Below are 22,648 nucleotides of genomic sequence, written 5' to 3'. Positions count from 1 at the left end.
GCCGTTACTACACCACGCCGCTAGGTAGGAGAGCTTCGGGACCGGTGTAGAGGTAGCTCATGGCTTTGATGCTGTTCCTCTGGGCTAGTGAGGGTGAAACGTGGTACGTGAACGGGAGTCATGGCAAAATCCTGAGCCGTTTCAGCCGAAGCTTCTTCGCGATGACTCCTTGCTACCGAACTTTCATCGCCAAAGGCACCATGCCACTGTGTCTTGACGTGATCTGCAAGCGCTCTGCTGTGAGAGCTAATAGACGGATCGTCTGAGGAGGAAGCAACCGCAACATTTTGACGACGAGGAAATTTGAAGGTGACGGACGAAAGCCTTTCCAGGATCCCCCTGTTGCAGGAGCCGTGGAGGATGGTCGATATGCCGTACACGATGAGAGTCAATGTGATCCCGAAAACAGTGCTGACACAAACAAGGTCGCGGCGTTGTCCTTTCTGGCATGACTCGATGACAAAGGCGGAGAAGAATGCGACAATCCTTTGAAGTTCGGGGCATGAGCAATGACATACACGTACAATGCGCCATAGCAACTTACCCCCACATGAGAAGTGCATACGGAATACTGTAGACTATAGCCAGACGCTCGAGACCATTCCGTTGAGAATGCATTTTGTTCAGGAATTTCGCCTGTGACATCGTGAGAAGCAAGCTCTTCCTTTCAAGGATCGTTGATGTTTAGGCTTACCACAGCTTCGGCGTCTTTGTGAACGGATCCTTGATGGAAACGAACAAGGAATGCGCCGAGAACAATACTTCCTATGCTAGATGTCAAGGACCAATAGCTGGCAATTTGTGTCCAGGAGCGTGGTTCTCCAGAGCTTCCGTCGACGCTCTGTATGGCGAGGAATCCAACGTTCGCGTTCAGTAGGACGGTAGCCTGAAAGGGGGTTGAGCTACTGCGAAGTCGAGATAACAAGTCAACGTACGAGAAGATTGAAGTCTTGTAGCTGCGTGATGAGCTCTGTAATGAAGTTGCGCCACGTATATTTGTTCGCTATGGAGTCCACGTATATATCATGTAACATTGTGATGTAGGAGTCAGGTGCACGAAACAGAAGCCATGAACAGACTTTCATCCACAGCGACCGCTGATACTTCCATCCATACACGCTATCGTTTGAGTTGAGCCGTGCGCACGGCTGACCATGAAAATTGATGTACTGATAATATGCTAGGACGTGAAAACAGGTTAGCTGGCTGTCATGATTTAGCGATAGCGCAGTTATTGCTTACTTATAGTGAACATTATTCGACCTTCAGAGAGGTCAGGGAGATGACACCCTATTGAACAGGGCCACTCACCGATAGTACACGCGACATGCATGCCCGTTTCGGCACAGTCCGCTACCAGTTGATGGTCAGGACTAAACTCAAACGCGCAGCTCATGCAGTACGACAAACCTTTGATGTTGGAGAGGATCGACAAGCAGTCGTTTATTTCTGTTGGGGTCAGCCCGGCAGCAAATCTGGAAGTGGTATGGTCTAGTTGATAATCTGAGCCATCTTGCAAGCGCAACTCTATCACGACTTCACCTACCACATTTCGCATGGAGAATGATGTTCTTAATTTTATGCACGAGAGTCTCGTTGACATCGCATTGAACTGGGTACATATCCCAATGTTTCCTATGGTGGGTTGGTCAGAATGACCGATCGACAGTCAAACACAACATACCAGTAAAGCGCGGTAATTGCGAGCTCTGTTGAGACTGATTAAGACACGTCTCAGGTAGTAAAATGCGAGGGCAGACTTTTGTGTGTCATTCTTTTGACCCCTGGAATACCGAAGAAATCGTGGTTCATATCGTGAAGCCAGAATACGCTCTGACCGTCGGGGTTGACAAAGTAGTAGCGAATGATCACCTCATCCCCGGCTTCGTTGAGCTGAGGTTCAACCACAAGCATACTCTGACTTTTGAGGATTTGCTTCTGATGGTCTTTGATATTACAACTGTTTTCGCCGAGAAGCATCATGAGTTTATCCCAAAAATGGCCAGCATAAAACATTATATCCACGTGGATATCCTCTTTGCACACGTTTACGTCCGTAAACGTCCTCTGCAGGTACACCATTGGTGACGGCATCTGGGACGAAGTTATGAAAACATACCAATCCCTCATGGTAATAAAAGACTGCTCCTTCTGGGTGCGTACATATTTGCCAGCCCTCTGGAATGGGGTTCCTAACAAGGGTCAGCGAAGACTTTGTAAGTATTTCCCACGTAAAACATACCACTGCCGATGCGGGTAGTCTGATTCGTGATCAGGGTAATATGCAGTCAGACGTGGAACCGAGTCATCCGGTTCTTCTTCGTCAGGTCTACGCAAGTCGTATCGCTTCAAGCCAGTGGGTAGCATAGGATCAATGTTCAGGGTGTATGCCTCTTCTCCCGCAACAGCATTAGACAGCCCAGCGACGTTGGTTGTCCCAGTCATTATTGAGTTACGTTGGCCGTCAAGAGGAAGCGCCACTATCCGCTCCCCATCCGCAAGTAGAGGTTGACCGTGAGACGGGTGAGGCTGAAACTGCTGGCTGGCCGTTCCCCTACTGGACGTATCGTTCAAGGGAGAAACGGCAGGAAAATACCGTTCCACGCGTACAGAACTCCCTGAGCCGGTATGCTTGCGATATTCGCTTATCCTACTATCCATGCTTCTGAGGCTAGGGGGCCTAGTTGAAGCTGATGAACGAGCGATACTTGGTGAGGAGTGATTAGAGTGGATAGAATGTGGTCGATAAAATGAAGGCGATGAAGGGCTTGGAAGAGGTAGCGTTTGTGTGCCAATAGCATTCGGACTAGGAGGACTAACAATTCAAAGAGGTCAGACGTCGTGAGGATTATGCTAGGATGGATCCTACCTCAAGTACTGAAGCGAAGGCGGCCGAGTGTTAGGGCGATTACTATGCACCGAGCGAGTATCATCTTGGAGAAGAGGGTGGTCCAAGGTAACAGGGGATGAAGGCTGTGAAGGCGAAGGCGTCCCTGGGCGGTTTGTCTCGGGGCTGAGTGGGTGCGTGATATCGTGAGCTGGGTGCAATCAAGCGCTTTCCCGACAATGACGCACCTGAGGAACTGCTCTGAATGTGCCATTGCCTCGATAAAGGAGTGTTCCTGTGGTTGGTGGTTTGATGGGGTCCGTGAGTCGCGCCGCTGCCGGAAAGCGTGTAATTCACTAAGGACAAAAACAGCTAATTAGCGTGGCGAGAAGCACAGAGGCTTTACGGAGGTGGCGCTTTAGCAAAGGGATAGACAAAGTTATCATTATGGACACATACCAGGGAGTGGCGGGGGATCAGGGCGAAGGTGGGAGGGAGGGGGTAGCAAGCAACGTTCTCGCCTCTTGTTTGCTGTGTGCAAGGCTGTATATACTGGGTGCCTACCACGCGTACGCTTTGGGCGTCAGTCTGTCTTTATCGGATCCCCTCAAGCGCCCAAGATGCGGAACACGTTCCCGGCCTCTCCGGACACATTCTTCGTGGAACACTTGAATCGATGGTTATGGGTCCTGATTTGCGGCTATGTTCGATGGAAGGGTAGACCGAAGGTCGAGGCTATACGTGCCTTAGGACACATGGATGGCAGAAGCAACTTTGTCCTCGCGGCCATGCCGAAGAAGGGTGTATGCATGTTCCAGCTAGGAAGTTGCCAGCATGGTGGCCTGCAAGAATTCATAGCGAACTGATAGGGCAGGATGATAACCTGGATTTCCACTGAGGAAGCTTGGTGGGGAACAGGATCCGGGGCGTTTCGAGAAGTTCATGGGAGAAGAGTGACCCAAACCTCAGGCTATCGATGAACGTGAGAGTCAGCACGTCAGTGAGAGGATAACGCTGGCTTACTTTAACCTATTGAAAGGGGAGTAGGTTCAAATTAAGACATTCTTCCGAATCAGACAGTATCAGTATGGGCAATAACACAGGCATTAGTGATTTACTAATGAATGCGTCCGCGACCGATGCATTGCGGTGGCTATGAGGGTTGGGCTCGCCCTGGCCGTGATTAAGGCCTAAGGAGCAGTGGTGGACCGCCGTCAGAATTTGCGTTCTGTGCATTTGGAAACCTCGTAAGGTATTAAGGTATTAATGTATGAAGAGCAGGCAAAGGTACTGCTTTATAGGCAGAGGTGGATGGCGAAGGGGATGGATGAAAGTCACGGTGTTTGTTGACCAACGGTGTGACGCGCGCATCGCGTCGCTATTGCCTCCGAGGTCAGCTCTCTCTTGCAAAACTATGCTGAAGTTGGTACTAGGGTTACCTTACAATGAACGCAACAGAGTACGTAGTCGCTGAAACATGAAAGTAGCTAAGACAATTTTCGGTCATTATACAATGGAATATAGTGAAGATACAATTAAATGTGAGGTATATGAGTATAGATCATCTGAGTGTGCGTATCAATGCAGTACTACGTGGGCGAACTCTGGGAACGGGACAGATCATGATGTCGCTCATCTGAGATGGTGATCGCAGGACGCTGTGGCCGACCGGACGATAGGCTGTGAAGGGGTATGTCGTCACTCATCGACACGAGGGAGGATTCATGCTGTGTTCCATCTGCAAAGCTTGTATGACTGAAAACCTCAACTTGTGCGCCCCTACTAGGCGACCCCCTGATATTATCGGAGAGGTAATCTCCGGCTTCGGAATCGAGAGGCTTGCGACGATTCCACCACGACGGCCCTTTCCCCCGCTTCTCGGCGGATGAAGAAGCAAGTCCAATCTTGCTTTTGAGCGCCTCGAAGTCAGACAGTTTGGGTCTGAACGACGAGACGTGATCTTTAACCCTTCTTTCGCATGGTCCATACAGGATCGAAATGATGGCGTATACGATGAGACCGAAGATAATCCCGAATATCGAGCCTACAGAGACGAAGTCACGTCGTTGTCCGCGTTGACACGATTCAATGGCAAATGCACAAAAGAAGCAGACGATACTGGATAGTGTGATGTCAGCGAATACGTAGGAAGAGATGCGTTCGAGCAGACTCTCACCCCCACATGAGAAGCGCGTACGGAAGACTGTAGACAACCGCTAAACGCTCAAGGCCACGCTTTTCGGATCGCATTTTCTTCAGAAACTGAGCCTGAATTTGTGCAATAGTGAGCAATCGTGCTGGACGGCTCGTTTCCTCACTTACCACTGCATGGGCATCTTTGTGTTCTGGGCCCTGATGAAAGCGGACGAGGAAGGTACCGAGGATCATACTTCCAATACTAAACGCCAACGACCAGTAGCTCGCTATCTGGGTCCATGAGCGCGTGGGGTCAGCCGCATCATTCGCAACCGCTTGTGGGTTGGATCCATTATCAACGGACTGTATGGCAAGGAACCCGACGTTGGCGTTCAACAGCACAGTAGCCTGCAAAAAAAGTCCAGAGATTGATGGTAGACGAAGAAGAAAACAACTCACGAGAAGGTTAAAGTCTTGAAGCTGTGCATTCAACCCCGCTACAAAATCACTCCATGTGTGTTTGCTAGCAATGCCGTCCGTACAAATATCATGAAGGGCGGAGACATGGGACTCTGGTGCGCGGAGCAGTAACCACGAACCAACCTTCATCCATAGCGAAGGTTTGTACTTCCATCCATAGACACTGTCATTCGAGTTGAGGCGTGCGCACGGTTGTCCGTGAAAGTTAAGATACTGATTGTAGGCTTGACTGCAGCTTCAGCTCGGGACTTGGACGGCGGGAACAACCGGAGCAGCAGCTTACCAATGGTAAACATCATACGTCCTAAGACTCGGTTAGCAAGCCAAAGCGAAGGCTAGTACTGATCTGTGGTTTACTAACCAATGATACACGACACGTAGAGGTTGGACTCTGACTTGTCCGCTACCCAATGCCTCAGGCCTTAGTACGGAAGCTAAAAGACAAATGCATGATCAGACGAACGTTGTTTGATCTTATCAAGTATTGACAGATATTCATTCACTTCTCCAGGGCCAACAGGCCCAGCAGTGTACTTAGAGGTCGCATGATCTAGAATGAACGACAATCATCACTCCGGCCGTATTTGTATTTTTAGATAACTCACCACACTTAGCGTGAAGGATGATGTCTTTAACTTCGTTTACTAAGGCGCTGTCAACTTTGCAATTCAGCGGGTACATATCCCAGTGCTTCCTGTTTGATGATCTCTCATGAGTTTGACATCAGCGAGGGGGGATTACACGCACCAATAATGTGCAGTTATCGCTAGTTCTGGCGACGACAAAGGTTGGTGTACCAATCATCAACTGAAATGTAAAGACGAACTTTTGTGTGACATTTGGGTGACGCCTTCAACGCCAAAAAATGTGTAGTCGGTGTCGTGCAGCCAGAATATAGTCCGACCATCGGGGTTGACAAAGTAGTAAAGGATGATCACCTCGTCCTCGCCCGCAGTGCGTTTGAGCTGCGGTTCGACGACTAGCATAGAGTTATGCTCTATCGCACTTTTCTGTTGCTTACTATAGTGACGGTTGCAAGCCAGCATGTCCTTTAGTTTGTCGTGGAGGTAATCAATATACCATTCGACATCCGACTGGATGTCGTTGTCGCATACGTCAACGTCTGTAAACGCTCTCTAAGGGCACACCCAACATAAGCAGCGTTGTAAAGCGAGCAACTGAGAACTTACCTTGCTCTCGCAGTAGTAGAAGGCTGCACCTTCGGGATGTGAACACATTTGCCAATCCTGTGGGATTGGATTCCTTCTCATTGGTAAGCAACGAAGCCAGTCGAAGAATATGGATGAGACTTACGAGTCTCCGGAGGGATAATCGGATTCATGTTCGGGACAGTACGCTGTCATGCATGGGACTGCATAGTCCGAGGTTGTCATTTTATTGATACCGCGGCGCTCGTATCGTTGCAGCTCGACGGGCAACATCGGAGCGACGGGGACATCATATGATTGTTCGGAAGGAACTAACTCAATCGTTCCAGCAACCTGAGTAGTTCCTAATGATATCGAGTCACCTTGTCCATCGACAGGCGGAGCCAACGTTCGACCGGGAGGCATGGTTAGCGCCTGATTGGAAGATACAGGAATCCCTATTTGACCAATATGGAGCTCCTGGCTAGCCCTGGCAGATACCACAGGAGATCTCGCAGGCCCTGTCACCTTGCCAATGGAATGGGTCGAGCCATTGTAAGAACGATACTTGCCCTTCCGGGACTCTACGCTCTCCCTGCTTAGCATGCTGGGCGGTCTTCGTCCGGTCAGGGAAGAAGTGAAACTCTGAGTGGACCCGTTGACGCCTCCGGGATGATCGGGCGCTTCCAAGTAGACACCATAAGGCCGATTGCTAGTGCCGGGCTCATCTTCTGACGGGGCCCAAAGCCGCGAGCGCGATGTACTTCTTGGGCTAGCATCGGGGCTGAAGTGTAGTATAAGCGAAATTGACGTCAGGCACATGCAATTTGGCTTTTAGTGTTATCGTACCTCAAGTGCTGTATCGAAGATGGCGCCAGTCCATGGTTTGGTGAGCACGATCGAGTGCTACGTCCATCGTCGGGTGTAAAGTGCGAATCATCAACGCAGATGCCGATGGGGCCTGAAGATGCCGAAGAGGGTGGTCGGGGAGGTGGACACGTCCCTGGCCCACTCGCCTCGATAGGGCTAGACGGGAAATCGTAATGTGAGCTCGGGCGAGCGGACGCTATGCTAGCAAAGACGCACCCTTGTAAGCGCTCTGGAAGAGTCATAGCAGCGATGAAAGAGTGTTCCTTTACTGCAGGGGGTGGTTGGTGATCTGATGGGGTACGCGAGCACCGTCGCAACCGGAAGATGTAACTGAACAAGAACAGAACCCGCCCAATCATCCTCTTGAGAGGCGCAGAGGCTCTCCGAAGGCATCGCAGAATAGCGGTGAGTAGAGTCATCATGGAGACGCAGCAAGAGGTGGAAGGAGACTAGGGCGGAGGTGGGGGGAAGAGGGTAGCTCGTGGTGTGCTCGCCTCTTGTTATGCTGTGAAGCTGTAGAGATTGGCCGCCTACCACGCGTACACCTTAAGCGTCTGTCTGTCTTTATCGGATCCCCTCAAGCGCCCAAGATACGGAACACGTTCCCGGCCTCGCCGGACACATTCTTCGTAGAACACTTGGTTTGCGGCTATGTTCGATGGAAGGGTAGACCGAAGGTCGAGGCTATACGTGCCTTGGGATACATGGACGGCGGAAGCAACTTTGTCCTCGCTGCATGCCGAAGAAGGGCGTATACATGTTCCAGCTAGGCCAGCACTGTGGTGGCCCGCAAAGATTCATAGCGAGCTGATAGGACAGAGAGATAACCTGGATTTCCGCTGAGGAAGTGTAGCTAGGAATAGAATCCGGGGAGCTTCGAGAAGTTCATGAGAGAAAAAGCACCTAATCCTGTCGATGAACGTGAGAGTCAGCAGGTCAATGAAAGGGCAACGCCTGCTTACTTTGGCCTGTTGAAAAGATGGTAGTCTCTGATTGGGACACTCTTCTGATACAGTGCTCATGAGCAGTAGCACCTTGGTTCCACCGGAAGGCGTCAATGACCGTACTGATGGATGCGAAGTTTGTGACAGTGCATTGCGGCGATGATCATGAGGTTTGGGCTCAGCTGACCACGACTCAACCACGACTAGGTGGTAGACCGCTGTCGGGATTTGGTGCTCTGCATTGAGAGACGCCGAAGGGTATTGAGACGAACTTATGACTAAGTAAAGGTACTGTTTTGCAGCAGAGATGGATGGCGAAGGGGATGAAAGTGTTTGATCAACGACGATCGATCAACGCGTGAGCATCGCGTCGGCAATTGCCTCCGATGCGTTCCGCAAAGTTACTATGAGGTTACCCTGCAGTGAACGCTCCGATATCAAGTAGTCATTGAAACATTGAATCATGAAAGTAGCTAAGACGAGTTTAGACCCTTCGTCCATCGCGCTTTCTCTTGCCTTCTAATCTCCTGCATGACCTTCACTAAGCTCTGCACTTGCGACCAGCGAAACGTCTGTACCCTCGCCTCATGAACTATTTCTAAATCCTGAACCATGTCCAAGCTCTGCAGCCCCATAAAACTCCAGAACTCGAACTCCTGAAAGTTGTAAAACATATCAGAAAGGAAAGCGGCGACGATCGACATGTTATCCGAGCCCACGCGCGAATCGAGGAGGTTAAGCGAGAAGTTCCAATCAATGTTACGGTGGGTACTCTCCCTCGCGGCCGCCTTGAGGTCATCCTCAGCTATGACGGAACTTTCGGCGTTAATGGCAATCGCGAGCCTTTCCAGGTCGTGAAGGTGGGTGACGATCTGCCTTAGGCCTTGCATGGTAACAAGCGGGACGGCGAATGGGCGAGTCCGCCATCCGTTTTGTTCGTTAATGCTGAGCGTGCAGAGCCCAGGCAGCCCAACGACAAGCTCAAGGATTCCAGCGTCATCAAGCATGACGCCACGATCCGTGTCGATAGTGAGGTCCGTCATGTTCTTAAGCCGAGATACAGGGCGAAGCATCGGATTCGTTAATAGTTGGTGTACCCCGGGCATCGGATCTGTATCAAACTCAAAGATACGCAAATATTCAAGTCCTTCGTGCCCGGAGTCGCTGGAGAGAACTTCCAATAGCTCTGTGAATTCGTTTTCCGAGCCACTGGACGCGCGCAACGTCAAACCGGAGGGGTAAAGTGTCATTTGCTTCACATAGTTTGCTAGATGCGCTAGGGAGCAGTACGGGATGCTGCTCAGGGCGAGCCGATACAGGGAAGGGAATGCGACAGAGTCGGGGCTCAAGTTGAGTTTCTCTGGAAAGGGCTCCGCGAGGTTGATGGAAAGATCTTCGAGGAAAGTCAAGGATGAGAGACGATGCAAAGAGTGACTGCTTATCGCAGGACAGGTCAGTTCTCTAAGACCATCCCATGCGCACGCGACGTCCGATGACACGCGGATTGCATAATTAGAAAGCTTGGCAGTGTTAAGCCACGAGAAATACTTCATGGAAGGACATAGTGTTGGGATTATGGAGACGAGACTCAACACAGGAACATCCAACGATGACGTATGAAACGCCAGCTCAGTCACTGATGGGCCCAGCAAGAAGCGAAGAAACCAAATCACATTCTGTGCGGTTGAGTCTGTCCAACGCAGCTGGCGAAGTTTAGGAAGGAGGGGACGCGGACATGGCGCATTGCAGAGGAGTTCAAAGACGCTTTGATCAACATCCCACTTCATGAGGATGGGTTCGCCTCTGGCGATAGTGACGGGTCGCCTGAGATTTGATGAGGCACCATGCAGATGCACGACGCGCCGTGCGTACTTCAAGAAGACATCCCAATCGGCGGTGGTGAATGGACGAGCGGAGGTGCAATTCTATCAGAGCAGACAACAATGAAATAGCATCCCATCTGAGATGAGATCTTTACATACTAGAGTTACTTCATCAGCTTTCTGACTTTCCACCCGAACTAGATGGGGCGGAAGACACTGGAGCAACGGGATCATGCTGTATAGCTCGTACCACAGGACATCGAGGGCATGCGAAGTGAAGGACCGGGACACCCGTGCAAGGACTGCGAGGTCTCCATTGGACAGTCCTTGTCGTGCAATGATCGATACGACTTCGTCAAGGCGCAGAGCAGGATGCATGGTAGTGCATGGTGCGTTTGAGGATGCAGCGTGTTTCAGACGCGAGAAGGGATGTTCGGGCCGAAGCTGTGCCATCGCAAGGTTGTGGGCGGGAGCATTGGTTGCATTGGTGACTTCGTCATGTATTCCTGCTCTGATGTCGAGAATCCTGACAGATGGCCTCTCCTGCAACAACAGGCAACAACTCCGCGACTCTGCCTCTGTCGTTTGTTACTGTACTTGCCCTGAATATGGGTCTGAAACGCTCTCGTGTCGACGAGGTCCCGTGTCTGTGACTACAACTATAACTATGAGGCCGTATGCTTGAAGACGACCCACGCTCTTCCCTTCTCTTCGACGTGTTGGACGGCTCCTCTGTCACGACTTGGACGCATCTCGCTAGTCCTGATCGCAGCAAATTGAAGGATACACTGGCAAGTGTTCAAATTTTAAAAGCCGCCTACAGCGTCCATCTCATCCATCGCCCGATAGCCTTTGATAGTGCGAACTTGCACATCAGCACGCCCAACAAATGTATACCAAAACAGGAGCCCGACTAATATTGAACCGCTCATCATCTGATAAACTAGGTTGCGATACGCTGCAACCTGTCGCAACGGAGGCCACCTTCGACGTCGTCCCGCTGCTTTTATCAGCGCGTGCTCCACAAGCCTCACGCTTCTTCGAGAGTCACGACGTCAAAGGTACATATGTACATGTGGCCCTGTGACGCAGAGCTTCCGGACTAGTTGGGTAAGTGGTACATATTGCTCGACCACCCTCATGTATCGCACCGGACCCCTTCTTCTCTGAGCCCCTACTCCTTACCCTAAAGATGTATGTTGAGGAGGATGGGCCCGAGCATTTTGTCGACATTCGGAATGATAGGGCGGCGGAGTATCTATATAGTGAGTCGGTGTCGCTTGTTCAACACCGCGATACTTACATCGGACTTCACTCTCAGCTATCGGGCTGACGATGATGTACTATGACTGGGGTAAGCTTGTCAGACTCTGGATGCTGCGGGTGGGGCTGATGCCAACTCTGGCGATGAAGTGTTGAATCTTCCATTAGAGGTTCGTTTGTGGCTGCTTATTGTGAAAACGCTGTTCTAACATGGCTTCTTGCTCGCAGATAAACGTCGTGTGTGTATGATGTTCGATCTGGCGACAAATGTGAGGTGTTTGACAGTGCTTTTAGCGGAGGAGATTCTCATTGGCCTCGGTGCTTTACGTTCTCGTGAGTCTCCGCACAACGCCCTTCCCAGTCCCTTCTGACACTGACAACTGCCCTGTTCAGCTTCGATATATGTCCCTGACGATGATCATGTAAGTGCTTACATTACTCGAGCTCCCCCTACTTGACCCAGCCTCGTCTCTATTTCAGGCTACACACTAGTGCGTCTCTCTACCTTAAACTCCATCTTCCTGGCTGGCTGAAGTCGTGGATTAGTTTGGGGCTACAACCTCGTGATGACCGATGAGGTAAGTCACTGTAATCATCAGGTCCTGAGTCTGTCCCTTAGCGCCAATATATCGTATTATAGATGTGAGCTTTTGAGAACGCTCCTCCAAATGCTGCACTGACGAGCATGGCCACACTGTCTTACAGGTGTAGGTTCCTAGCCGCCCCTCCATATCACAGCCTTCGATAATATACCCAAGGTCTCCGAATCAACCTTGCGGTCCAGTTTCTCATCGCGTTTTCTATCCCCTGTGTTCAAGGTTAGGGTCATTCACCTGTGGATACCCGAGTTGAGCTCACATTATCACTGATCCAGGTATCATGCTGATGCGTCCATGCGCGACCTACGGACCATCGTGTTGAGTGCACAAGATCCTCAAGGTCGCGTTTGTCCTTTAGCAGGTCGGATTGCAGACGATCGCCTTCTTGACATACAACGGTTATAGGGCTTACGGTTCGCCCCATCTCCCTATTCCATTTTGCATATTTGCTGATTGTATCGTGTTTTTCACCTCGCCTAGGCATCGAGTCGACTATACACGGGTACCACAACTGCAACACCTTCATACCCCTGCAAGACGCTATCACAGCGCCGTGGTACTTCATGCAACTCACGTTCGAGACGATGATGGTCGCCGTCTCGGTGTTCTGTCTGGTTCGTCATGCGAGGGACGTTCGTAGGCGATATCGCAGATGGGATTGGAACGATCTGTTTGCAACGATGATAAGAGATCATACGTTGTATTTTGTCCTGTACGCACCCCCTGCTTCATTCGGATCTCCGTCTAGCCGTCAGCATGAACTCACACTTAGGCATGATCAGATATATGGTCTGGGGCACGATGAACGGCGTCTCTAACCTGAGCGACTCGTCAGCTGTAAGTCTCGCGTCTGGCCACTATATCCGTGACAAATCCTGAACCATTCTCGGTGCCTGATTCTCAGCCATTCATCAACGAGCTCCTGTATAACGCATCCAACTTCTGGCTTGGCTACATCTAGCAGTACATTCTCGTCCCGCACCTCGTGCTTGATGTGCGCGAACGCTGCGACGGGATGCTCAACACGGAGGAAAGCAATAACTCGTACGACCTGGGCACCATCGTCTTCATGCCGCGGCGGTTGCTGGCAACGCCGAGTATTGGGTTTGATCAGGAGCGAAGTAAAGCGTAGTAAGTTGTAGTACCAGATCCTCCTTTTTCTTTTTCGATCCAGGGTAGGAAGCTTGTATGTCATATACATGCTGTCCATGGTCTACCAGTGTAACACCAGGAATGGAAACTCTCAGCGCTTATTTGGACAAGAGCTGCTCTGCACAAGTCTCGGTCAATGTCCATTCCATTTCCCAGTCTCGCGCGTCTGAAACGCCGCGAAGTATCGCACTCAGTATCTGCAGACGAACAAGGCCTATTTCAGCTTCAGCAAGCCCTCTTTACGTTGTTCAGGCAAAATGGAAGAGTGATGCGGGCGGGCACTCGAATTATTGAGTCCGACTCGGAATCCGCATCCGCGAGGCTGATACAAGCCCGGTTCCTGAGAAAGTGCGCATCGCGCGGAAGTTTAGGAAACCTTGGATTACCTCTTCTTCCCACTACGTACATTGTCACCTCAATGCAGCGCAGGTCAAGTCTTCACAGGTCTGGTCCCGTCTTACTGTATCGCACCTTTGATAGCTTTCCAAAGTGCGAGCGCTCGAGCTGTTCGGGACCACGGTCAGGCTACTCTCCTCCGAGGCTCATTTTCCCCGAATTGCCCGTCAGGATCATGATAGCTTCCCCTTAGTAACGTTGTTGTTATATTTATCTTATGCAGACATCGAGATACATCGAGGCGTCAACGGAGGGGACGCGCATGCTCGGTTCCTCTCGATTCCCCCCACTGAGGTCTCTCCTCAGTGTTCGCGAAGTCGGCGCCGCTCGCCGGGCTCATCCCAAATTTTGATTAGTGTCTTGACACACTCTTGCTTCGCCAGCAATGCCTGACTGGTCTTCGCAGGAGGAGCTCTTCAGGGACACCCGTGAGTGACACGTTATGGTTTGTTGTCGTAGCTGATCTGTCCTTGTTCCGCATCGCAGAGGTATTCGTCAAGCTTCAGCACGCTTTACTTGGGCTGTATGCGTGAGCATCATCGTATCCTCCCATCTCGCTCTCGAGTCGATGAATCTACTGCAGCTGGGAGTTCCTCTTCTCGCTGGACTTTGAATGGGCTTTGCTCACTAGAAAGACGAAGTTCAAATGGCCGCTGATGTTCTACTTTGTCAATCGCTACGTGTTGCTGTTTGCGCTCATTGGACTGTGCGAGATTTACTCCTCCGGTGACCTATAAAACTGACGCGCTTTGCAGTGCCATTGCGCTTGATACGAGAACGGCGATCAATTGCCGAGTGCTCTATGCGTATATCCAATTTATGGGCGGCGCAGCTACAGGCCTAAGCAGCGTCATTTTATCCATGCACACGTGGGTCAAACTTTTGAGTTCAAATGCAACGCTGAAGTTCACTATTATACTTTCCCTTCTACGCTCAGCATCGCCATTTGGTCTCGTAACAGATGGATTGTTACCCTCCTCGCGCTCATCATCATCGGCCACTGGGTCGTGATTTTCCGAGGTGTTATACTTACTGCTAATCATACCCCCGGCGATGGCTGCCAGATCGTCAAGGAAAAGACGGTCATCCTGGCTGCGGTGTTCATCTACGCAACGTGTTTCGACCTTATCGTCTTCTTCCTCTCAGGGTACAAAGTCGTGCAGCTTGTCCGTCGCAAGGGGAACATCGGTCCTCAATGCCTCACCAAGATGATGTTCGATGATGGCCTCGCGTACTTCTTCTGTGCATTTGTTGTCAACGTGATCGCGGTCGTGTTTATGGAGCTCAACTGGAATCCAATCATGGGAGTTATCTTTAACGTCCCGGCAACTGTTGTATCCACCATTGTTGCCTCTCGTGTCGTTCGCTGCCTCAGCGATTTTAGCTTGGAGCCTGAAGTCATGTACGCCATCATTCCCTCTATCCCAGCCATTGACCCTTATAATCTCGTTGGTAGCCCTGCGCCTTCACGACTTTCCTCCAACCTTGTGTTCCGCACCATTGACATGCCAGGTATGGCCAGCCGCTCTGGCTCGACGAAGGTTGGCCAGCGCAGCCGCCCGACAAGCGTTCACGTCGAGATGGAAACGTTCAGTCGCATGGATAGCGCCGAGGTGGACCAACACTCAGATACGGGCTTGAGTCTCATAGGCGTAGCGGTATCCACGGATGCACAGAATCTGGAAATGTCAGACGCATGAGTATGGAGCCGGCAACAAGCCCCACGCCGATTTTTGTTGCGGCTTTTGATCAACAAAGCCACAGCAGAGGGCCGTAATGATCGGTGGACAGGTGTGTTGATATCTTTACGGTAGTATACCAGCATGTACTGGTTTGCTATTAGGAGCACATCATCCAACAATAACCTGAGAAATTGGGGTGTCGCTGCGATCAGCCGTATCATGGCCGTCCGTATGTTTGCTTAATGTAGTCTAGCTCCGACAACAACAAATACAAATCATCATCGCAGCAGAACCCTTTTGGAAACTGCCACGTGTTAACGTTGAAACGTTGATGCAATGGTGACAAGATGACAAGATGACATTGGTCAAACCCCGCCCGCTGTCACCGTAGTGACCACGCTGTCCTCCTCCAGTCCTCTCAAGAGTTCGGCCCCGCAAGTATCCGTGATGGTTTGTCTGGCGATGAGCATGGCCTTGATATTTCATATGCCTTTCTAGTATGTCAACGCATACAAATGCTGTTCTGACCAAGCTCACTGACCAGTACTGCGTGTACGTCCAAGCAGAGCTTGCGGTATCCGCCTTGCATCGATCACTGATGGCAGGTCATCTCACTATAAAATGCTCCAGGCTCTCCCTGATGTCTAGAATTCCCATCAACGGCACCGACAAGGTTGGCAGCGATCAGACTGTGACCTTGAACTTTTTCAACTTTGACTTTATGCCTGATTGGTCTTCCTCGGCTGAGCGTAACCAGGATGCTGGTAAGCAAAGGGTGTGTATTTTGGCGAGGTTCTGTTGTTTACTCGAAATCTGTTCCCAGTGGCACAGATGAAGCTTGTACATGCTATCCTAGGATTATATGCGTGAGTCATGATTTCGCTGGACTATCATCACAAGGACCCTCACGACAGGGCGTTGCTGCAGTTGGGAGTTTACTCTATCTCTAGGATTTGACTGGGCTGTCCTTACAGGTAGGACAAGGTTCAGGTGGCCTCTGGTCTTCTATTTTGCTGCCAGATACATCCTCCTGTTCGCCCTCATTGGCACGTGAGTGGCCTCTTCTTGCTGCAACTTTCATTGAAGCAAATGTTCCCTGATCAAGCATCATTGCACTGGACACGACGAAAGAAATGAACTGCCAGGCGTTGTACACATTCAACCAGCTCGTAGGGGATGCAACTGCAGGTTTACCCAGCATTAATCTTTCCATTCGTACGTGAGTTGCATCCGTTGAGGACACTAGTGATGGATACTCAGGGCACTCTCGTTGTTCAGCATCGCCATATGGTCGCGGAACAAGTGGATCGTTGCCCTCCTCGTGATGGTTACTTTTGGCCACTGGTCGTTGATTCTTCAGGGTGCTCTCCTTACGGCTGCATATATCCCTGGAGAAGGATGTACGATAATCAAGGAAAATAACACAATTCTTGCGGCGACATTCATCTACACAATGTGCTTCGACCTCCTCGTCCTTGTCCTTTCTGCGTTTAAACTCGCGTGGCAACGCCATAGCAGGGGAATGGGATTTCAAAGCCGTCTTGTCAAAATGGTCTTCGTGGATGGACTCGTATATTTTTTCATCGCGTTTATTGCTAACACGATCGCTGTGGTGTTCATGCTTCTCGACTTGAACTCGATAATGAGCATCTTCTTCAACTGTACAGCTACCACAACATCTACAGTAGTCGCATGTCGTGTTGTGCGGCGTCTCTACGATTTCGATTTTGGTCCCAAGGTCTTGTGAGTGTCCGCTTTTGCCTACCTCTCTTTTTCTCACCATGCCATACTTCAGCCCTACTATGCGGCATGACACTTCCACTGTTGCTTCCCGTAGTGGCGGAAGTGATTCACGGACAATGAGTAGCTCGGCACTGAAAAAGCCTGCTATGTACGGCGGTCGGACCAGCGTTCATATCGAGATGGAAACCTTTACTTGCACGGAGAACGTTGACGTCGAGAGAAATTGCAGTTTGGGCATGAATCGCCCGCCAATGGCCACTTCTGATGGCGTAACGAACGGTGACAACGCCTTGCGTTCCACCGGAGCCCCCGAGGCCACGGAAGCGCATCAAATCCAGCCACATTTGCCAAACCCACTCACATACGACTCATCATCAACGCTTCCCTCGACGAGGATGATTGAACAATAAGTGATCGATTTTATGCATTACTGAAACCACGCGCGATGTAGCCCTTGGTATCACTATCTTTATGAATTTACGATATGAGAAGACATATTACAGCAAATGGCGTTTTCTTGGGTTCCCCCAGGGCCATGGTTCCCATCTCCAATCCTACAACATAAATGTTGATTTGAGAATGTTACTTCACTGACATATAGATTAACTGGTAAAATCCTTTCGACCATCGTATTTCCTGGCAAAAATGGATTGTAAATGGGACATACTAGCTTTTCATCATCTCTGCTTGAAAGCCTGAATATCATGGCCCCTGATAGTCGGCATCTCCCGATGTCAATGTAAGCCCGGTTTTGGTTGTTCTTATCCTTCATCTTACCAACATCATGCACTTCGCACAAACCGCTCCTTACCTCCACTGTCTCGGCCATCCCAAGCCCCGAGCCATGACGAAAGCGCTCAGGATGTACGGTCCGAGGTAGTCGTGCTTGTCACCTCCGAACATTGCGGCCCGAGCCATATGAAGTAATTGCTTAGTTCCGACACAGCTTCAGGAACGTGTCGATGCACCCTGGCAACCCCTTTGTGCAATACGGCGAATCCGGAGCCAGTCGGGGCTAGCAGCAATAAATGGTCACGTTTGTTTTTCGCTTCCTCTGGATTCTCTTCTCTCTTCCCCACGACGCGTAAGCCTGTCAAGGCTGCCAGTGTTCGTCCACCTGCCACTCGTTCAGTCAGATTCTCTCGTTCATACCACCGACTGCTGTTTCTTCTACTTACCAAAATGCCGAATTGGTCGTCACCAGCGGAGCTACTTACGGATACGAGTAAGTTGGCTTCAGCACTCTGTGATTTACCTTCGGTGACACATTTATTCTCGTAGACGCGCTCGCCAACCTTCAACATGGATTGTTCGGGCTATACGGGTAGGCCAATCTTTCAAGACGTTTGCTTGCCGACTGCGTTGGTACTTATGGTCACCAGCTGGGAGTTCATCTGTTCGATGGACTTCGATTGGGCCGTAGTTTCAGGCAAGACGAGGTTCAAGTGGCCTTTAACGTTCTATCTGGCCAACCGATACATTTTGATGTTCGGGCTTGTCGGCATGTAAGTCATCTGTTTGGTGTTGTGCACATAAAGAGGCTGACGCGTCATGCAGCGCGATCGCGCTAGACACCACAAAGCCGATCAACTGCCATGCGCTTTACGCGTGGATCCAATTTTCATGCGACGCTGCCGCGGGCCTGGCTAGCATCATATTCTCCCTGCGAACGTGAGCTTGCTTCATTACTCCTTACCCCTTCCTTGCTCACCTTTGGTCGATTCAGTATCGCAATCTGGTCGCGCAATAAATGGATAATTACCCTCCTTGTAACGGTCATTCTCGGTCAATGGACCTTAATTCTTCGAAGCGTTATCCTCCTAGAGGCAACGTATATACCCGGACAGACCTGCGATGCTGTCAACGAGAACACCACCATCTCCGCTGCCACATTCCTCTACTCTACGTGCTTCAACCTGCTCGTCTTCCTACTTTCAGCGTACAAGCTCAACTCTATCCGATGCAACAAACCAAGCACCTCAAGCCGCCTTGCTGAGGTGATGTTCACCGATGGCCTCATCTACTTTGTCTTGGCAATCGCTTTCAACGCCGTCGCCGTCGCCTTCACGCTCCTCAACTGGAATGCATTCATGAGCGTCATCTTTAGCGTGCCCGCGGTCGTCATGTCCTCTATTTCTGCTTCCCGCATCGTTCGGCGCCTCGGCGACCATAGCTTCACCGATCCTGAAGTCTAGTGAGTATCTCATTCCTGCCCGCTGCTTCTTGCTCATGATCCACGCAGCACCGACTCCGAACCGCCTTCTAGGCCCAACCTCGTGCTACGCAGCGCTCCCGCCCCTACACGTGTTCTCACTCGCTCTGGGTCTACCAAAGTCGCCAGGAACGTAGGTCCCACGAACATATGTGTTCGTATGGAGACTGTCACGCACACGGACGATCTCAACGGCGAAGTGTACTGCGGTACAACGCCGGAATCCATGCCAAGTGCGTTGTCGATGGATGTCCGTGAGGAGCATAAACACTACGAGAAGGATGGCTCTGACGATGGGGATGAAGATGAAATCAAGATAAGTCATGGAATCTAACTCAAATGCCCATGAGCCGTGTATATTATGGCATCCCCTCTGGTGCTTGATATGTGGAGATGACTGGGACGGCAAAACGACTGGTCTCCACGGCTGAGGCTTCCCGGCATTGCTGAGAAGAGCAGGTGTCGTATCGATGGGATAATAGATATAGATTATGATCGTATTGGGCACACTTCTGGTATTGAAAACGTATAATGCGCTGCGAATTGATAGGCTAATGATACCCCCCTCACTTTAACAACTGTAACGACTAGCAAAAATACATAATTGTCCAACTAGCGCTGGCATTGACATGAGATGACACCGTGTCTAGACGTTCTCGTGGGTTATTCCTCTGGCCTCTCAGAGCCACATCGCATTTCCGAAGCTGCTATTGGCGCTCGTTGACGAAGTTGCCACAGCTCGCGCATCGTTTTGACAGACATTCTAATACGAATGTTCCTGATACATTCTCTATACCTCATCATGCATCATGCATCATCCCTCTGATGAGTCGAAATGGAGCTATTCTCATGGCGTACATAAGGTGAAACATGCTATACAGACACGCGATTGGAAGCTCCCTTAGGGTTTGATGACAAGCTAGCGCCATCTCAGCATGGGATGACTACTAAATTTGAAATAGGTAGCGAATGAGGCGGTGGTTCTCATGCTGTGACAGTCGGTTTCAGAATCTGAAGTTTACTCAAGCTCCCGTGAGTGATTCACCTTGAGGAGAACATGTGGCGATTACAAGCGTTGTTCCACTGCATAGTCAGTTTCCCTCAGTTGCGTGACAAGATGAATGATGCTTTTAGAAATTAATATAAAGTCTCTTACCCGGGCAAGAAATATAAGGAACATGATCGCGCATCAGGCGCATTGCCACATAGCCACGCTCCTTGAAACAAGATGATCAAACTCTCTTCCATCTTTTGTTTCAAATACGTTACCTATAAGGTCTCTCTCAGGGCTTTTAGCTGATATGTCAGTGTTAATATCCCTCACAACAAGTTAATCTCCCCGAAACATGTCTTCCAACTCTAGCTTTCAAGACACCGCCATGACACTCGAAGAAAACGTATTTTCACAGCTTACAACAAGCTATTTCACTGGTATGCTCGCCAAATACGCATACAGATCTCAGAACGACTCACAGAGACATTCAATGCAAAGGGGCGGCCTGTCTCACAATAACGTTTTATGACTGGTGTATGTCTTGATTCTTTTGGGGTCGACGCACCTTACTCATCTCATTTACCCTCAGTGCTCATTATGCCTGCCGAGGTAAGGATCTAGATATATTAATCGTATCTTCAATCTTTCGACGCGAACTGCTTGGTCGTGCTTGGTCGGCGGAGGTTGAACTGAGTTGAGTCGTCCCCTGTATTTTGGTGGCGTGGCACCTGTATTGTATGGCTGCGTGCGGCCTACACTTGCTTATGACGGACGCCCCTCAGCCGCTAGAATGTTATGTATGGGACGGAAATCGGAGCTTAAGTCGAATATATTGCGCTTCGTTCCCCGCATCTCCTTTGTGGCGTATAAAGGCACTTGCTCAATTGTTGTTTTCTCCTTTGTTCTACATTATCCGACAATGTATTGCGCGTTTCCCTGATGCTATAGAGTATGGCTTCGATATCGCTCCGCGATCAGATCACCCTATTATCGCTATCGACCCTTTATCGGTTTTTAACGGCACCCGTGAAGCACCTCTCTCATTCTTGCCTCCCACAGTCGCTTCGAATCCACCGAAGATTTGAAGAATCGAAGTCGCATCCTCTCATCTCATTGCTTCCATAACTCACGCATCATGTCTACCGCTTTTGTCGTTGGTTTGTTCAGCCTCGTCAATGGCGATCGTCGGGCGGAGCAGAATGGAAGTACCCAGACATTTTACTGCTTCTATGAGACAGCGTTTCGCTACAGCAACGGATCCGACGCTTCTCCTGCTCAGCTTCGAGTATACAGTCCTTTGGGTGGCTTGACCCTCCCCGACGATACTCTCGCTTTTGTGGTCGCAAAGGCGTACTTTGATCGCGAGGGCCCAATCCTTTTAGATGCTCAGCCACAGCAGTTTTATGCTTTCCCAGGCGATCCCTCGGAAGAAGCGTATTACGATCATGTTCCTGAATTCGACTTCCCTCTTCTTTTTGCAGTGGGGCGTGTAAACGCTCCGTCCACCATTGACTCTCTTCTTCCGCCGTTGCAACGTTTCGATATCGCTGTGTCGGAGTACGTGAGAAATACGGTGCAGCACAGCAAAGCAGAGTTTGTTATGTTTACTGCTTCGGATTATTTGCGCTAACTCTCTGTGTAGAATGGTATTCAACAGCTCAACTTCACGCTGGTCCCATACGCCTACTCCTGCTGTTAATAGCAGTGTTGGTGTGCTAGGAATGAGCGCGGCAAAAACATCCGATGGATATATTCAGTTTGAGTTGCTTTCACTTGCCCTAAACGTTGCGAACAACGTTTCCGTTGGTGGATCAGGAAGTTTAGCCGCGCGGACTGTCACTGTGAATCCGGCCGCCAACACGCCGTCGAAGAAAGATCGCTTCTCCGCCCGTGTTAGTGGTACGAAGAGCGCGACGTGAGTCTGCAGTTGTGCCCATTTCTATCTTCACACTGACTCGTCATCCAGCGTGAATGAAGTGCCGGACTTAGAACCAACCAATCGTTCTCGTGAGAAGAAGAAAGTGTGAGTCTTTCTTCTGTGACAAGGCGTCAGAACGGTGTTAATCTTATAATTAGTGTCACAGAAGAACATGACGTTGGGGGTGGTCGAAATACTCCATCGGCGTCGACTTCGAGACTTCCACCCGAGGCGTATCATCCTCAGACCCCCGGTTTGTACGAAAGCGAGGCGACTTCAACGGCAACATCGACGTCAGAGTCAATTTTAGCACAGTTAGAACCTGAACAGTTGAGAGCCATGGTGGCGATGTTGCCGCCAAAGACTGGTGATAGCGAAAATCGGCGATCTCCCTCGCCTGCAGGACGTGGGAAGCGACCTCGTAAGTCTAAGAAGTAGATGCGAACACATGTTTCGAAAAA

General features: G+C 50.3%; 8 protein-coding genes across 8 annotated transcripts; 5 read left to right on the top strand and 3 right to left on the bottom strand.

The window, feature by feature from the left end:
- Positions 1-20: 20 nt before the first annotated feature.
- Positions 21-3,101, bottom strand: CONPUDRAFT_156504 (uncharacterized protein; the record flags this gene model as incomplete). The annotated part of the gene is made up of 14 exons (XM_007773351.1): positions 21-486; positions 566-636; positions 695-886; positions 936-1,180; positions 1,243-1,263; positions 1,312-1,353; positions 1,411-1,491; positions 1,547-1,635; positions 1,685-1,718; positions 1,794-2,067; positions 2,120-2,192; positions 2,243-2,815; positions 2,870-3,013; positions 3,076-3,101. The coding sequence occupies 14 exons, from the start codon at positions 3,099-3,101 to the stop codon at positions 21-23; spliced, it is 2,331 nt and encodes a 776-aa protein (XP_007771541.1).
- A 1,315-nt stretch (positions 3,102-4,416) lies between these two features.
- On the bottom strand, positions 4,417-7,880 carry CONPUDRAFT_91912 (uncharacterized protein; the record flags this gene model as incomplete). Its single annotated transcript, XM_007773350.1, has 14 exons — positions 4,417-4,945; positions 5,004-5,095; positions 5,150-5,371; positions 5,423-5,667; positions 5,727-5,747; positions 5,805-5,846; positions 5,907-5,993; positions 6,049-6,137; positions 6,191-6,215; positions 6,270-6,579; positions 6,634-6,706; positions 6,758-7,375; positions 7,441-7,617; positions 7,678-7,880. The coding sequence occupies 14 exons, from the start codon at positions 7,878-7,880 to the stop codon at positions 4,417-4,419; spliced, it is 2,733 nt and encodes a 910-aa protein (XP_007771540.1).
- Positions 7,881-8,878: 998 nt separating this feature from the next.
- Positions 8,879-10,647, bottom strand: CONPUDRAFT_167516 (uncharacterized protein; the record flags this gene model as incomplete). Its single annotated transcript, XM_007773349.1, has 2 exons — positions 10,388-10,647; positions 8,879-10,330 (listed from the first exon to the last, which is right to left on the bottom strand). Exons 1-2 carry the CDS (start codon positions 10,604-10,606, stop codon positions 8,879-8,881), a joined length of 1,671 nt encoding a protein of 556 aa, XP_007771539.1. The 5' UTR covers positions 10,607-10,647.
- Positions 10,648-11,420: 773 nt separating this feature from the next.
- Positions 11,421-13,051, top strand: CONPUDRAFT_156501 (uncharacterized protein; the record flags this gene model as incomplete). Its single annotated transcript, XM_007773348.1, has 12 exons — positions 11,421-11,493; positions 11,550-11,582; positions 11,642-11,661; positions 11,720-11,732; positions 11,786-11,824; positions 11,885-11,913; positions 11,955-11,982; positions 12,038-12,069; positions 12,449-12,503; positions 12,571-12,802; positions 12,873-12,927; positions 12,995-13,051. The coding sequence occupies 12 exons, from the start codon at positions 11,421-11,423 to the stop codon at positions 13,049-13,051; spliced, it is 666 nt and encodes a 221-aa protein (XP_007771538.1).
- Positions 13,052-13,656: 605 nt separating this feature from the next.
- CONPUDRAFT_128188 (uncharacterized protein) lies at positions 13,657-15,503 on the top strand. The gene is made up of 6 exons (XM_007773347.1): positions 13,657-14,066; positions 14,125-14,167; positions 14,222-14,344; positions 14,394-14,507; positions 14,576-15,040; positions 15,095-15,503. Exons 1-6 carry the CDS (start codon positions 14,024-14,026, stop codon positions 15,336-15,338), a joined length of 1,032 nt encoding a protein of 343 aa, XP_007771537.1. The 5' UTR covers positions 13,657-14,023; the 3' UTR covers positions 15,339-15,503.
- A 538-nt stretch (positions 15,504-16,041) lies between these two features.
- Positions 16,042-17,067, top strand: CONPUDRAFT_61074 (uncharacterized protein; the record flags this gene model as incomplete). Its single annotated transcript, XM_007772952.1, has 5 exons — positions 16,042-16,084; positions 16,144-16,186; positions 16,248-16,370; positions 16,426-16,539; positions 16,599-17,067. 5 exons carry the CDS (start codon positions 16,042-16,044, stop codon positions 17,065-17,067), a joined length of 792 nt encoding a protein of 263 aa, XP_007771142.1.
- A 1,077-nt stretch (positions 17,068-18,144) lies between these two features.
- On the top strand, positions 18,145-19,882 carry CONPUDRAFT_83891 (uncharacterized protein). The gene is made up of 6 exons (XM_007773346.1): positions 18,145-18,288; positions 18,345-18,387; positions 18,446-18,568; positions 18,621-18,734; positions 18,790-19,257; positions 19,306-19,882. Exons 1-6 carry the CDS (start codon positions 18,246-18,248, stop codon positions 19,607-19,609), a joined length of 1,095 nt encoding a protein of 364 aa, XP_007771536.1. The 5' UTR covers positions 18,145-18,245; the 3' UTR covers positions 19,610-19,882.
- Positions 19,883-21,404: 1,522 nt separating this feature from the next.
- CONPUDRAFT_156497 (uncharacterized protein) lies at positions 21,405-22,625 on the top strand (the record flags this gene model as incomplete). Its single annotated transcript, XM_007773345.1, has 4 exons — positions 21,405-21,862; positions 21,912-22,184; positions 22,236-22,292; positions 22,346-22,625. The coding sequence occupies 4 exons, from the start codon at positions 21,405-21,407 to the stop codon at positions 22,623-22,625; spliced, it is 1,068 nt and encodes a 355-aa protein (XP_007771535.1).
- Positions 22,626-22,648: the final 23 nt, after the last annotated feature.

The sequence above is a fragment of the Coniophora puteana genome (genome assembly GCF_000271625.1).
Source record: "Coniophora puteana RWD-64-598 SS2 unplaced genomic scaffold CONPUscaffold_10, whole genome shotgun sequence".
NCBI classification, from domain to species: domain Eukaryota; kingdom Fungi; phylum Basidiomycota; class Agaricomycetes; order Boletales; family Coniophoraceae; genus Coniophora; species Coniophora puteana.
Note: the sequence above shows the minus strand (reverse complement) of the source record. Positions and strands in the feature narration are given on the sequence as shown.